The sequence below is a fragment of the Doryrhamphus excisus genome, chromosome 21 (genome assembly GCF_030265055.1).
Source record: "Doryrhamphus excisus isolate RoL2022-K1 chromosome 21, RoL_Dexc_1.0, whole genome shotgun sequence".
NCBI classification, from domain to species: Eukaryota; Metazoa; Chordata; class Actinopteri; order Syngnathiformes; family Syngnathidae; genus Doryrhamphus; species Doryrhamphus excisus.
In genome coordinates this window covers 9,420,431-9,436,726 of record NC_080486.1, presented here as the reverse complement: position 1 = coordinate 9,436,726, position 16,296 = coordinate 9,420,431, and the positions used below count along the sequence as shown (strand labels likewise).

The following is a 16,296-nucleotide window of genomic DNA, read 5'->3' as shown; positions in this document are numbered from 1 at the left end:
AGCCCATTGAATGCCACTGACACTAAACAAGCATCATATCTGCATAATTCTTCATTTATTATTTAAAAAATAATAATATTTGTGATTGACACACGCTACAAAAACACCCAAGAATGACATTTACGTCACCTTGTGCAACATTTCTTTGTAATGACAGCGATGTGTTGGTGTAATTAGTAATTCGGAGGGAGAAAAAAAACGTGTACATGTACATGCTAGTCATGAGACGTTCACGTCCAATACAAATCAATAACCCCCAGTGTGGGAAAACGTGCATGTCACATTGATGGGATGGGGATGGATCAAGCCACACACTTACGCATGATGATACATGCAACACAATGTTTTTTTTGTTAGCATTGTAAAAGCAGCTACAAGAAACTAGCATTACCTAATTGAGAAAACAACGCCCAGAGGACAAAATAAGCACTTTGTCCATCTTAGCGGGGGTCGAAAGAGGAGAGCGGGAGGCTGTCAGTCGCTCAGCCCGCCAAAGGAGCTCCGCCGGCGGCAGCCCGCTGCTGGAGCTCGCTGGAAGAAAAAAACACGACAGCAAACTCCCCTCCGTGGGCATTCCTTATTTACGGCTATCCGGCGAAAATCAACCCTCCCATGTTCATTCATCTCCACAGCGATCGATCATTAAAGATTTAAAAAGCGAAAACACACACAAAAAAGGGGAAGAGAAAGTGTATTCCTGTGCGGTCCCACTTGGCGAAGCGACCATCTGTACCTCGATGGATGAAGCTGCTTTGCCTTTGAAGAAGCCCCGCCTCTTGTGTCCGCCCACTCCCTGGCTGGCGTCCAATCAGGTGTCCAGTTTAATTTTGGAATTTTAAGGCGAACCAATTGAAGGCAGTGTTACATAACATTTCCTATAAAGAGCAGAAGGTACCACAACAACATTGTCCCAAAGCATCTAAGGGACGCAAGCGTGTTAAAAATGACCACAGATTTTTTTGTGTGTTTCAGTGCCCCTATTTATTATATAATATATATATATATATATATATATATGCAGATTGCATATTTATTTTGGGAAGATGGGAATGAAACAAACTTTTTGGCACGGTTTGGAGACGGATTTAATATATATATAATTTTATATATTTATTCATATTTATAAATTTATATATACAATTTTATATATTATATACAATTATATTAATATATAATAATATTATATATATTATATAATTTTATATTATATGTATTATTATATATAATTATATTATATATATATTATATTATATATATTATATTATATAATATATAATTTTATATATATATATATATATATATATATATATATATATATATATATATATATATATATATATATATATATATATATACACATTTCCAAATCGTGCCAAAAAGTTTGTTTCATTTCCATCTTCCGGAATGCATGAAGCTGCTGGTCGTTTATATATATATTATATTATATATTATTATTATTATTATTATTATTATGTATTATATATAAAATCCATCTCCAAACCATGCCAAAATGTTTGTTTTATTCCCATCTTCCGGAATCAATCTGAGGAGGGAGCAGTTAAAGCACTCATGTTAAATTACGCATTTTATTCTATGACTAAAACGATAGTATGCACTTTAAATTAAATTTTTAAAATTAATAATCCATTTTTATGAGACGTTTATGGGCACCAGACAATTGCTAATGTTTGCCTAATAGTAAGTCCGTCCCTGATTAGATGGTGCAGGTGTACCTAACCTAATCTAATCTAAGCTATGTGTTAGCATAGCTTTCACTCACATTCCTCCAGTGGCCTATGGGTGGCCGGAGAGTGATCAGCGTAGTGGGCGTGCCCGGAGGCGGACTGTTGGTGGAATAAATTAAAACAGAACGTTTTGGAAATCCAAGGAAATACAGCTTGAATAGGTGCAGATTCTGGAAGATCTACAAAGCTTACTGTGCGGGTTATCTTGTATAACCGAAAATGCGCATGAGAGGTTCCCTTTAAATGGTTGAAAAAAATAGAATTGCGTTTATACAGGACAAAAACGCATTGCTGGGTTTCAGGAGTTTAAATGATTGTTTTGATTGTGTACAATTTGTACACAGTACTAAGAAATCTCCATTTTGTTTGCCAAGCCATCAGCCATTAGTTCTTAACTTTATTATAATGACATGTAGGACACAGTGGCCGCATGGGAATCCATGGAGCATACAAAAAAAAAAAGTGGGGGGGCTGCACACAGCTGATCCAGACAAAGACAAAGGCTGACAGTGTTCTGTTTTGCAGGCTACTCCAGCAGCACAATAGAGCACAGGACAATAGGACCTCCTTTGACCCACAGTGCTGCGAGGATCCCCCGGTTTCAGGGGAAAGCTATTGTCTGAAAAGACGGTGCACCCCAATTTAGACAATGGTCAACTTAAAGTGATGTGCAGCAAGTGATGCTAAACATGACAAGCGTGTGTGAAGCAGCTTTTCCAACATGCACTTTAATAAGGAGGAAAGATGGCCCACAACAGGTATGGTGATGACAAACATTACTAAAAAATGTCATTATAGAGGATCTTTGACTTCATTTTTTGTCTTAATGTGTGACTTTTTTGGCCATGTGGTGATTAAGGAACGGCCGAACATTGTGGTGGAGGTACACCCTGGACTGGTCGCCAGCCAATCACAGGGCACATATAGACAAACAACCATTCACACTCACATTCATACCTATGGACAATTTGGAGTCGCTAATTAACCTAGCATGTTTTTGGAATGTGGCAGGAAACAGGATTTGAATTGAACTCGGGTCTCCTAGCTGTGAGGCCTGCGTGCTAACCTCTCGTCCGACGTGCAGCCCTCAAGTGATTGTAAGTAAAAAAAAAAAAAAAAGACCATAAAAATGCTTAAACACAACAATAATAGGGTGGCACGGTGGTCTAGTGGTTAGCACGCAGACCTCACAGCAAGGAGACCTGAGTCAATTCCACCCTCGGCCATCTCTGTGTGGAGTTTGCATGTTCTCCCCGTGCATGCGTGGGTTTTCTCCGGGTACTCAGGTTTCCTCCCAAATTCCAAAAACATGCTAGGTTAATTAGCGACTCCAAATTGTCCATAGGTATGAATGTGAGTGTGAATGGTTGTTTGTTTATATGTGCCCTGTGATTGTATATAACAGTATAGTGTATAAAAATATTGTATATAACAATATAACAGTCACTAAAGTCATCATACAGCAACTTCACACTCAAATATACAAACATGTACCAATATGAATATTAAAAAAACAACAACTCCTTTAAAGGACTCCAAATTGTCCATAGGTATGAATGTGAGTGTGAATGGTTGTTTGTTTATATGTGTCCTGTGATTGGCTGGCGACCAGTCCAGGGTGTACCCCGCCTCTTGCCCAAAGACAGCTGGGATAGGCTCCAGCAACCCTTGTGAGGAAAAGCGGTAGAAAATGAATGAACAATAATAATAACACAAATCAGTCACACTCAAGACCAATAAATGGCAGCACATTCCCACAAAAATGGGATTATTTCCCCCAAATATGATATAATATAATATAGTAAATATAAAAACAACTAGAATAAAACTCAGCAACTGCAGATAAAGACAAAAAAGTAGTCTAAACAGCAGTGAAATCTCAGTGGGTAGTATATAATAGTAGCTGTCCTACGTTGGACCAAAGGACTGGAAATCGAATCCGTTTTAACGACGGGGCTTCGGATGTCAAAATCTTCATTCATTTGTACAATTCCTGTTTTGTTCCCTTTGTGCATGGGGGGAGGGGGGGGGGGGGCAGTTTACCTGTAGCCTACTTCATTCTTCTTTCCTGCGCTCTCTCATCCCTCCACGGAGCGCGACAAAGCCACAGCATGTGAAAGCTTTGCCGCCTTTACACACCGTCTCGCTTTCACCCGCACTTGGCATAGACAATGGCACCTGTTGGATTCCCATGGCCGTGCGGCGCACATTCGGTTAACCGTTGCCGTTTTTTGTTTTTTTTACGATAAAGGATGCACAAGCTTGCAAGGCTTGAGGCAGCTGTGTTGTTTGTTGAGTCACCACCCCCCCACCTCCTCCATTTTTCTTATCGCATAAACTCCCTTTGCAACTTTAAGGGTCACGGACAAGTTTGTCGTGAACGTTAGGAATGATCTTGTTTATCACAGAACAGTCTCTTTTTGTTTGCGCTCACTCGTGTGTTAGCCAAATAAGTCATCTGGCGGGCTCATTTAGCTCCATGGCGCTCAGCTTTTTTTGGAGCCCGAGCTGTGTTTTCATTGTACTTTTATTAGCTTTTGCAGCCAGCCATGCACATAAAAAATCAACAAATGACTCACTATAATCACAATAATTCGTATACAGACGCAGGCGGATTAAATGTACCATATTAGATTATTTTTCACCACTTTTAAATAAGTCACAGAGGTCCTAAATCTATGCTGGAATTGAGAAAGCAGCTTTAAATAATGAGCTGTGTTCAAGATGCATTCAAAGACACAGTGAATCGCATGTTACATGGGTAACTTGATCGCCGTAAAAATAGTCTTGGTTTGAGCCCTAATAAGACCCATATAAAAACACAGCACGGTGGGTGAGTGGTTAGCGTGCACGCCTCACAGCTAGGAGACCAGGGTTCAATTCCACTCTCGGCCATTTCTGTTTGCATGTTCTCCCCGTGCACGCGTGGGTTTTCTCCAGGTACTCCGGTTTCCTCCCACATTCCAAAAACATGCTAAGTTAATTAGTGACTTTAAATTGTCAATAGGTATGAATGTGAGTGTGAATGGTTGTTTGTCTATATGTGCCCTGTGATTGTATATAACAGTATAGTGTATACAAATATTGCATATAACAATATAACAGTCACTAAAGTCATCATACAGCAACTTCACACTCAAATATACAAACATGTACCAATATGAATATTAAAACAACTCCTTAAAAGGACTCCAAATTGTCCATAGGTATGAATGTGAGTGTGAATGGTTGTTTGTCTATATGTGCCCTGTGATTGGCTGCCGACCAGTCCAGGGTGTGCCTCGCCTCTCGCCCGGGGACGGCTGGGATGGGCTCCAGCACCCCCCCGACCCTTGTGGGGAAAAAGCAGTGGAAAATGAATGAAAAAGACAGCGAGACGAAACTCAACTCTGAACCCCTGATGTTACTTCCTGTCTGGCAATTACTCTCCACATTTATACCAAGCAGAAGTCTTATTTATGGCTTATTTACTCTTTTTAGGCCTACTTTATTGGGAAATACCAATTTAAATGTGACTATAGGGGTGTTAATTCATGTCCAGAGGGCTCTAATAACTTTAAAAAAAAACTAATTTAGAAGGTTGTAAATGGTTTTTCTATGCTCTATTCTATTTATCAATCAGGAATGCTTGTTTGCGGAAATTCATTTATCACATCTAACCAATGAACTGCGATAAACGAGGGATTTCGTTATAGGTACTTTAGATAACTTCTGTATTATAATGTGTTACTATTATTCATTCATTTTCTACCGCTTTTCGTCACAAGGGTCGCAGGGGGTGCTGGAGCCTATCTCAGCTGTCTTCTGGTGAGCGAGAGGTGGAGTACACCCTGGACTGGTCGCCAGCCAATCACAGGGCACATATAGACAAACAACCATTCACACTCACATTCATACCTATGGACAATTTGGAGTCCTTTTAAGGAGTTGTTTTTTTTTTATTTTAGTATTCATATTGGTACATGTTTGTATACTTGAGTATGAAGTTGCTGTATGATGACTTTAGTGACTGTTATATTGTTGTATACAATATTTCTATACACTATACTGTTATATACAATCACAGGGCACATATAGAAAAAACAACCATTCTATTATAAACTATTATTTATTCACTTATTTATGGGATTTACAGTATTTTTTTAAGCATGTAAATTTGAGTACACATTAAGACAAGAGTAAAAAAATGACTGATATACCTTTTAAGATGTGTAGTAAAGCCTTTTTTCCCCCTAAAGCTGTTCCTGTTACTGTCATAAACAAAAAGTAAAATTTTTTCCCCACTTTATTCAAGTGGCGTTTAACGACACCTGACTCTCCGTTGCCCTGGCGACAGCAACAAGGCCAAAGAAAACAAAACATTCTTCCGGACGTTTGAAGCGTGTTTGCACTGTCTGCTTTAAGGGTCCTCTTCAAGGGGGTCAAGGCCCGGGGGGGGCTGGACAATGCATCCGAAACACAGCACTATTTACTTAGAGAAGAAACTCACACAGGCCATAACGTTAGTTTATAGATCCATTATGGTAAAATATGTATATATTCTAATATTATTTCGGCATAATTCCCACTAGATGTAATGCAATTGAATAGAGAAATGAATATTTATACTGTACCTGTAACTGGGAACAAGTATATTATTATTTTATATGTGTGTTCGAACCCCGACACTGCGCCCAATGTGTGTTTTCCATGAGTCAGAGCAAGTCTCGATGATGCCAACTTTATTAATCTGTCGCCATCTGCCACCGGCGTCCTCACCGGCTGGCCTTTGCTTTATCGGCGTCTTCATCACATTTACACACAACACAAAACAATTCATATACAAATTGTCGCAACAAAATACTATTAATCTGTCAGACTTTGTACTTTTGTTTCCCGCTCTTGCTGATGACGCAGATATGCTGAAAAGACATAGAAAAACAAATTAAAAGTCACTTTATTCTGTTTCATGTGTGCGCCAGCTGGAGGGGGCGGGGTCAGTTTTGACTCAGTCAAAAAAAACATGACATGTAATTTACAGAAAAAGTACATCATTTTATTTTTGATGCTATTTAAGAGCTGTAATACGTTGGAAATGATTCAGCTTTATGTTTCCGACCCATACGAATACTCTGTAATCATACTTCTTGTTTGGGACAAGGACAGTGTGAACAGGGAACAGAAACCTGCTCGGTTGGTTCAGGTTTCAGGGTAAGGGTGTGGTGGCTGTGTAGGGTCACCTCTTTGATTTACTATTTTCACCAACTCCCTCCCTCCCTCGGTGTCTTTCATCTCTTCATCTCCACCCTTCAAAAAAAAGGTCGCTTGCAAAACTTACATTCAGGTCACGGAAGTACTCGTTGTAGTCCAAAGCGTAGCCGACGACAAAGCGGTTTGGAATTTCAAATCCGACATCTGTGGGAGGGAATAAAAGGAAGTTCATTCATTCATTCATTCATTTTCTTCTGTTTATTCTCACGAGGGTCGCGGGGGTGCTGGAGCCTATCCCAGCTGTCTTAAGGCAAGAGGCGGGGTACACCCTGGACTGGTCGCCAGCCAATACAGTATGGGAAAACTTTTAAGGAGTTTTTTATACTCATATTGGTACATGTTTGTATATTTGAGTGTGAAGTTGCTGTATGATGACTTTAGTGACTGTTATATTGTTGTATACAATATTTTTATACACTATACTGTTATATACAATCACAGGGCACATATAGACAAACAACCATTCACACTCACATTCATACCTATGGACAGTTTGGAGTCGCTAATTAACCTAGCATGTTTTTGGAATGTGGGAGGAAACATCGTTTTAAAATCGTTTAAAGATCGTTTTAGTGTAGTAAATACATCTGCATCTTATACTTTTGATGTGTGTCTTTATTTGAGGAGCCCAGAGAGGGGCTAACGTCATTGCAGCACCCCAATGAATACGTTACTCAGATGCAATACAGTATGGGAAAACTTTTAAGGAGTTGTTTTTTTTTTTTTAAATATTCATATTAGTACATGTTTGTATATTTGAGTGTTAAGTTGCTGTATGATGACTTTATATTATTATCGTATATTGTTGTATACAATATTTTTATATTTCTCCAGAGTACCCGGAGAAAACCCACGCATGCACGGAGAAGAACATGCAAACTCCACACAGAGATGGCCAAGGGTGGGATTGAACTCAGGTCTCCTCGCTGTGAAGTCTGCGTGCTAACCACTCGACCGCTGTGCCGCCCCTTAAGGTGAAGTTAGTTTTCCTAAATAATAACATGAATCATACAAGAAATAGTGTAAACACTTACAGTCAGTCAGGTTGTCGTCCATGTTGGGAGCCCTCTTCACCAGCAGACTGAAATGAGTTGAACTTAGTTACCAGAGCCCAGAGAGGGGCTAACGTCATTGCAGCACCCCAATGAATGACAGATAATTGAACCTTAAAATAGAATTTCACTGTGACATTAAACTGAGGCGTCATTTGGACTCTTGGTCCATTCTTGAAGACCAAGACTTCTTCCACCAAATCAAACTCCCAGAATGCATTTGTGCACTGGGATTTGATTTTTCATCAACGAGTCCCATTACTTTTGTGCATAATGTAAATTAGCATCCCCATAGAGGACACTACGGACAAAGTGACATCTTATTTCATCACACACTTGGCATTTCCTGTTATGGGGACCGAGGGTGGGGGTAAACATGGGTGACAGACAGACTGACTCACCCCGCGACCTTGACCATCTTGGGTTCAAAGGTCTCCACATGCTTCAGAAGAGCCTTCATTGTCTTGCCTGTGTCAACAATGGCCTTATGGGAGAAGATGAAGATGAATATGTCAGACATTTTTTTTTTCATGGAATATAACATGTTAGCAATGACTAATAAATGCTGACTCACCTCAACAATGAGGACGCTCTTGGTGATATGAAAAAAAAGGGAAAAACACGTTGAATTTCTATTATTTTGCATGCAAACTTGCTATGCATGTGTAAAAAAAAAACAAAAAAACAAGGGTATCCATGGCAACAAGAGCGAGAATCACTTCTATTCTAGTCAAGGAGTCAACATCTGAATCACGTGTGTCGCACGCTTCCACCGCTGCAGGGTCTATGGGTTTCTTTGTGACAATGTGGAAGTCCGGCATCGAGCCAAATGTTCTCCCGCTCTACACCTGACCCTCGTTACATAACAGAGGGGAGAAACTATACAGGATGGAGGGGGGGGGTATTTAATGAGTATAACCTGCTACAGAAAGTGTATGTAAGCATACAGGATGACGTCTTTGTTTGTGATTTTAACAGAGTATGTTCTGTTCTGCACTTGTGTGTGTTGGTGAATGTGCCAAGGAACACTTTGTTACATCTGGAGAAGGTTCACTTTAAAAGACAGGCAACATAGTTTTTTTTTTTACCTGTTTTTAACTAAAAGAGATGTCAAGGGAGGTTTCATGTCCCGGATATTCTTGACCTTACAGTTAAAGATAAAGTGGAGTGATTCATGCACGCCTGTGCAGTGTGATATGATGCAATTCACTTGTCATGTGGGAAAAAGACAGGATAAATGACAAATGGTCATGAACCAGTCATGATGTGCTATACATATCACTATATTGACAGTTACTATGGTACCCGTTATGTCATTGTATGGTCATGTCACCTCGTACTTCCGCACGGGACCAAAAAAAAATTTAATCTAAAAAAATTTATTTTTTAAATTAATGAAATAAATTAATAAATAAAATAAATTTGCTAAATACAAGGATGAAGAGTCTTGAACCAGTCATGATGTGCTATATATATCACTATATTGACAGTTACTATGGTACCCATTATGTCATTGTATGGTCATATCACCTCATACTTCGGTACGTGCCAAAAAAAAAAAATACCAAAAAAAATGTTAATCTAAAAAAAAATGTTTTTAAATTAATGAAATAAATTAATAAATACAAGGATGAAGAGTCTTGAACCAGTCATGATGTGCTATACATATCACTATATTGACGGTTACTATGGTAACCAGGATGTCATTGTATGGTCATATCACCGCGTACTTCGGTACGGGACAAAAAATAAAAATTTAAATAAAATGTTTTTTAAATAAATAAAAATTAATAAAAAATAATAAAAATTAATATAAATTAATAAAAAATAATAAAATAAATTAATAAATAAAATAAATTTGCTAAATACAAGGATGAAGAGTCTTGAACCAGTCATGATGTGCTATACATATCACTATATTGACACTTACTATGGTACCCATTATGTCATTGTATGGTCATATCACCTCGTACTTTGGTATGTGACAAAAATAAAATAAATGATGGGAAACTATGTTAGGAAAGCAGGAAGTGAACAAATGTAACAGTTACTGATGCCAATGTTTGTAAAACAAACCAAAAAAACGCATGGCGGTCGAGTGGTTAGCGCGCAGACCTCACAGCGAGGAGACGCTAGTTCAAATTAATTAAAAAAAAAAAACTTAAACTATATTATGAAAGCAGGAAGTGAACAAATGTAACAGTTACTGATTGTAAAAGTACCAGATGGAGGCGTAGGATTTAATAAGTTTTGCTTCTTCCTACTCCTTTTGGACATGTGGAACTGTGAACTGATTATGTGATGCATTCAATTGTAATCTGATGCATTTTGACCATTTTACAGTCAGACAAATTGTCAATGACGTGGCTATGTTTTTCAACCAATCTTGCTCAAATTTGCCATACATGTGCTTGTCAGTTCCTTACATGTGTGTACCAAATTTGATGGTGATTCGGTTAAACACCTTAAAGTTACAGTGTCTATTTTGTAGAGGACATTGAACTGTTGGAGAAATTTCAAGTCAATCCGACTTATAAGGTTTAATCGGAGTTCCATCATGTGGTCAGAAGAAATAATACCACAAGCAATACAGATAAGAGTGTACGTTCTGAAAATTACAAGAGTCGAAGAGCGTACGAACGAATCTATTTTTAAAATGAAAATATTCAGTACTATAAAGTGATAGTTTTGTATTGGATCTTATTAAGAGCGTGCCAGATGAAGTGCCGTGCGGTGACTATATTTAGCTGACAGCTCTCTCTTGATGTCTTTTCCATGTACAAAAATATGAAAAACATGAAAGTTATGACACTATCTCCGAGCACTCAAACGCACCTTTCCATGTAGAAACGATAGATCTCTGCTGCCGATGATGTGCAGGTCCTCTGTGGATTGATCATTCTGCGGAAGAGTCGACACAAAACAATCAAAATTCTCGTCAAAGATCCTCTCTGACGTGGATTCACTTTAAAGGCATCACATGGTCCAAAAACACAACCGAGGGCTTGCAGGTCACGTGATTCCATTCCAGTCTCACATGTGGCCTTCCAGTGTTATTGACATTCACTCATATATAATAGATGATTGAACCTTAAAATAGAATCTCATTGTGACATTAAACTGAAGCGTCATTTACATTCCTCTTCATGCCTGGTGATGACATCATTGGAACTGTTAAGTGTGTCATCCCCAAGGTAAATTCCCGGAGTTAGAATTCCAGGTGCTCGACCGTGTTATTATCTGGAGCAACAACGTCTTTGCCTCTATGTGTCCTTGGTGGCGTGGCCTTTCACTATTTTTTAAAACGTGAGCAACAGTGACCTCTAGTGGTAGAGGTGAATATTACATTATTTCAAGCTCCCAGTAACAACTGTTTGACTCATTTATTCATTCATTAATTTTCTACCACTTATCCTCACGAGGGTTACGGGGGTCTGGAGCCTATCCCAGCTGTCTTCGGGCAGGAGAGGTGGTGTACACCCTGGACTGGTCGCCAGCCAATCACAGGGCACATATAGACAAACAACCATTCCTTAACATTCCTTAACATGCCTCTTCTACTTTTGATGGTGTGTGTCTTTATTTGAGAAGCCCAGAGAGGGGCTAACGTCATTGCAGCACCCCAATGAATGCGTTGCTCAGATGCAATACAGTATGGGAAAACTTTTAAGGAGTTGTTTTTTTTTAAATACTCATATTGGTACATGTTTGTATATTTGAGTGTGAAGTTGCTGTGTGATGACTTTAGTGACTGGTATATTGTTACATACAATATTTTTATACACTATACTGTTATATACAATCACAGGGCACATATAGACAAACAACCATTCACACTCACATTCATACCTATGGACAATTTGGAGTCGCTAATTAACCTAGCATGTTTTTTGGAATGTGGGAGGAAACCCACGCATGCATGGGGAGAACATGCAAACGCCACACAGAGGGTGGAATTGAACTTGGGTCTCCGAGCTGTGAGGCATGTGTGCTAACCACTCCAGTACCGTGCATCCACTGTTTCACTCATTAAAACGAATCCAACATAGGTCAATATATGCTAAGCTGAACATAGTGGTTAGCGTGCAGGCCTCACAGCTAGGAGACCCGAGTTCAATTCCACCCTCGGCCATCTCTGTGTGGAGTTTGCATGTTTTCTCTGGGTACTCCAGTTTCTTCCCACATTCCAAAAACATGCTAGGTTAATTAGCGACTCCAAATTGTCCATAGGTATGAATGTGAGTGTGAATGGTTGTTTGTCTATATATGTATATTTATACACTTTATATCTTCTTTAAGGTACATTTTAATGTTTTTTTCAGCATGACATTATACTCTAATGCAGCTTGTGTTGAATTTTCTTCATCTGTCACAGGACAAGAAAAAAAAAAACACTCTACGGACTGCAAATGGCCCCTGACCCGGACTTTTGACACGCCTGCTTTGGAGCATCTCACCCACCAGGTAGCTCTTAAGCCGTATGAACTCCACCCGTGTCTCCAGGTACTTGTTGGAGTTGCGTCCCAGCACCTTGATGTACTCCATCAGGTCTGCGCAGAACTTGTAACCGCCCTTTAGAACACACAGGACCATGATGTTGTCGTCCACAAAGTCCTCTGTGATATATCGGGCCAGGCGTTCGGTCCTACACAGCACATCACAAATTCAACACAAATAACCTTATAAGAACATTTTAAGAATTTTTAAATGCATTTTTGATGAGCCCACCTGTCCATGACGACACCGTGTGGAATGTAAACACTGTCTATGTCGTCATGGTAATGCTCTGGGTAGGTGAACAGGTTCAGGCTGTATCCTGGCCAGTCGTCTTTTATCTGTGATAATATTTCCATCTTATATACACACAATCAATATCACTGATCAGCTAGTTTTGTATTCGACTTACCACAATACCTCTTTTCTTCCCGGCATCCTCCATTTTTAGAAGAATGAGGTCAAAACATTCACAAGAATATTCCAGTGGTGCTAACACCAGTTATTAAAATACTATACTATAATAGTATATTATTGCTAAAGAGATACTCTTGTTTTTGCTTGCTTCTCATCCAGGATTGTCCACACAATGAGGACAAAAAACACTCTGGTCAGACATGTGCTAAGCGATCATGCTTGAGTCATTTGCGGGTTTTTTTTTTTTTATAGAGTGCAGCCTTGTTTCCCTTAATTACCGTCATGTGACGCCTTGCAGGCATGCGGAGCTGCCGCCGACCAATCAGTACGCTATTTTATTTGAACATGCATCAGATTACAATTGAATGCATCACATAATCAGTTCACAGTTCCACATGTCCAAAAGGAGTAGGAAGAAGCAAAGCTTATTAAATTCTACCCCTCCATCTGGTACTTTTACAATCAGTAACTGTTACATTTGTTCACTTCCTGCTTTCAGAATATAGTTTAATTTTTTTTTTTATTAATTTGAACTAGGGTCTTGTCGCTGTGAGGTCTGCGCGCTAACCACTCGACCGCCATGCATTTTTGGGTTTGTTATTACAAACATTGGCATCAGTAACTGTTACATTTGTTCACTTCCTGCTTTCCTAACATTTATTTTATTTTTGTCACATACCAAAGTACGAGGTGATATGACTATACAATGACATAATGGTTACCATAGTAAGTGTCAATATAGTGATATGTATAGCACATCATGACAATCAGTAACTGTTACATTTGTTCACTTCCTGCTTTCCTAATATAGTTTAAGGGTGTTTTGTTTTTTTATTTAAATAATGTACCAAAGTACAAGGTCATATGACCATACAATGACATAATGGGTACCATAGTAACTTCCTGCTTTCCTAATATATATATATATATTGTTTCTTGAATTGGCTCATCGTTGTGCATTGTTTGAGGGTCTTACTCAATCCATTCCATAGTTTGATTCCACATACTGAAATGCTATGGCTTTTTAACGTAGTCCTAGCATATAAGTGTTTCAAATGTACTTCTTCCCTGAGATCATATTTCTCCTCTCTTGTAGAGAAGTATTGGATGACATTTTTAGCTAATTGGTTATTTTTAGCCTTATGCATTATTTTAGCTGTTTGAAGATGAACTATATCAGCAAGTTGAAGTATTTGTGATTTTAGAAAGGAAAGAGACAACACTCGGGTATGCATATATGTAGCGTGAATGAGATTTATTGTGTTGTTAGTGAGAATGGATGTTCACAATATTGGGATTTTATGTTTCCCATCAAGTAACCACTACTCCGGCAGCACTCGTGCAGCCTGAGACGATGAGCCCACCACAATTATGTTGGTACTCATTTGTGTTGCATGGTATTGAGACTGTATTTGGCAGTGTGATGACGTATTGGATAGTGGATAGGAAAGCTATTCAAGCTGTACAGTGACTACTCTAAAGCACAACCATTGCTATATATAGCATTGTAACTTTACTAAAATGTGCAATATTGTATTATATAAGATATGGTTGTTTTATGTGTGATTCTATTTAGCTATATAGATGGTCTTGAACTGCTCAAAAAGGCTGATGTCGGCCTCCAGCTGCTGCATCTCCGCCTCCAGTCGCTCCTTGCGTTCCTTCCTCAGCAGCGTGTCGATGAAAAGCGGGAGGCGCTGGTACTCCCGATGCAGCTCCGCCCAGGTGGTCTTCAAGCTCTACAGTGACAAGAGCGCTTTAGGTTCTGGTGTATACGTTTCAGCAGATGTGCTCCTCATGTATACCTTCAGGTTGATTTGTCGCTCCTCGTCAGAGAGCTGCTTCATGGCCCCCTGCTCCACTTGTTCTTTCAGATACCTTTTGTACTTCTCCACTGCGTTTTGCTTCTCTTCACTGCGTTGCAGTAAGTACTCGGGTACTTCGCCGTAATCCTGTAAATCAAGAACAGGTTGCATGTCTTTTCTGTGCAATCACATGTCCGGTATCTCAGTGTCGTACCTTTTTCTTGATGTACTTGGGAATGAGTCCTGAATGTTCAAGGATCTCCTTGTGACCTCGGTTGGTGTCAACAGAAGCAGGCTGCGGTTTCATTGGAACCGTTGGAGTTGTTGTCTTCATGAAGTTTCTCTTAGTGTGGATGCCCATCGGTGGGCGTTCCGTCCTTGAAGGAATGGGGGGTTTCCTTGCAGTGCACGGGCGACAACAACCCTCTTTCTCTGCAGGACAAAACTGAGTTAGTGGGATCATAAGTAAAATAATATAACCTCTTATTATAATAACTCACTTTCAGGCAGTTTTATTTCTTTGGAATGCTTCTTGAGGTATTTATCCGGAGACGGGACATCAAGTTTTACCGGTCCCATCGTTTTCATTGTCTCCTTGGTTAACTTTTCCTGCACAATAACTTTTGGTCTATACTTGGATGTGTACCTAAAAGAACAGCATAAACAGAAATGTTGCTTAATTGCTTTAAATTCATGTCAATCATAAAAACAAACTGTAAACAAAGCCAAAGTGACTATAATTATATTTTACTTACCTTGGGACTTTTTCAGCGTCAACCTGCTCTATTAAATAATTATATATGCTTTCTTCGGGGGCAACTGTGTCGTCCATGTTGAAAATTTGAAGATTTGAAGATGTTAAATGTCCTAAATTAGCCGAACTGCGGTTAGCTAGAATGTTCTCTGGTTATTCTGCTTTGACTTGTTGCTAGGTGACCTCCCTGGACCGGAAGTTGCCTTCGCTTACCGACGTTATGTACTGTGACATTTATTTTTCTGATGTTTTTAGCGATCTAAACCTGCCAATATTTTAAGCACTTGGCTTGTAATATGTATTATATTCAATTAGTAAACACTTTTCACCTAAAAGTGAGTCGTCATGTGGACCTTGTCAACGATATGTGAAGTTTTACGAACGACTCTGAATGCAGCGTGACGTCACATTTAGTCCCAAATGTAACTCTTTAAAAAGGTCATGAAACACCGAGTTAAATAAATAAAATTAGTCGAATATAATCATTTAGCCGTTAAAGTAACATTGTCAATATTTGTAGTATTCATTCTTTGAATTTCCACGGCTAAGTTGTTGAAAATTGTTCCTTTGGGCTTGCCGTAGTTTTTTTGAATTGGCAATATGGCGCTTCCCATACACGACAAAACTACCGCGTTAGCTACAACTAAAGCATAATTTGCCGCTCCTGTGGGCTAAAAAAACATTCAGGTAAGCATACATGTATTAGCCTTAATGTGAACTTAGTTAACTAGTAGCCGCTGGGCATTAAATGACTTTGTTTGCCTTTAAACAAGTATTAT

The 16,296-nt window shown here is 39.1% G+C and overlaps 4 protein-coding genes across 6 annotated transcripts in view; 1 reads left to right on the top strand and 3 right to left on the bottom strand.

Annotated features, from left to right (window-relative positions):
* LOC131109050 (rho GTPase-activating protein 21) overlaps positions 1-748 on the bottom strand; it is a 61,375-nt gene extending 60,627 nt beyond the window's left edge. The window contains exon 1 of the mRNA XM_058060597.1: positions 392-748. The gene's annotated coding sequence lies outside the window, so the exon portion shown is untranslated. The remainder of the gene's footprint in view (positions 1-391) is intronic.
* The window catches only part of LOC131109055 (threonine synthase-like 1), a 99,277-nt gene that overhangs the window by 78,764 nt on the left and 4,217 nt on the right, over positions 1-16,296 (top strand). Inside the window, exons 12-15 of one of the 3 annotated variants that reach the window (XM_058060610.1) lie at positions 2,271-2,503; positions 7,207-7,288; positions 7,830-7,969; positions 12,423-16,204. The gene's annotated coding sequence lies outside the window, so the exon portion shown is untranslated. The remainder of the gene's footprint in view (positions 1-2,270; positions 2,504-7,206; positions 7,289-7,829; positions 7,970-12,422; positions 16,205-16,296) is intronic. The other 2 variants (XM_058060609.1, XM_058060611.1) reach the window with 2 other exon arrangements.
* LOC131109066 (phosphoribosyltransferase domain-containing protein 1-like) lies at positions 5,914-13,114 on the bottom strand. Its single transcript, XM_058060629.1, has 9 exons — positions 12,954-13,114; positions 12,776-12,882; positions 12,509-12,692; positions 10,883-10,948; positions 8,622-8,639; positions 8,449-8,531; positions 8,030-8,076; positions 7,063-7,139; positions 5,914-6,646 (listed from the first exon to the last, which is right to left on the bottom strand). Exons 1-9 carry the CDS (start codon positions 12,984-12,986, stop codon positions 6,599-6,601), a joined length of 663 nt encoding a protein of 220 aa, XP_057916612.1. The 5' UTR covers positions 12,987-13,114; the 3' UTR covers positions 5,914-6,598.
* Positions 14,195-15,694, bottom strand: enkur (enkurin, TRPC channel interacting protein). Its single transcript, XM_058060628.1, has 5 exons — positions 15,519-15,694; positions 15,264-15,409; positions 14,978-15,195; positions 14,764-14,910; positions 14,195-14,697 (listed from the first exon to the last, which is right to left on the bottom strand). The coding sequence occupies exons 1-5, from the start codon at positions 15,593-15,595 to the stop codon at positions 14,527-14,529; spliced, it is 759 nt and encodes a 252-aa protein (XP_057916611.1). The 5' UTR covers positions 15,596-15,694; the 3' UTR covers positions 14,195-14,526.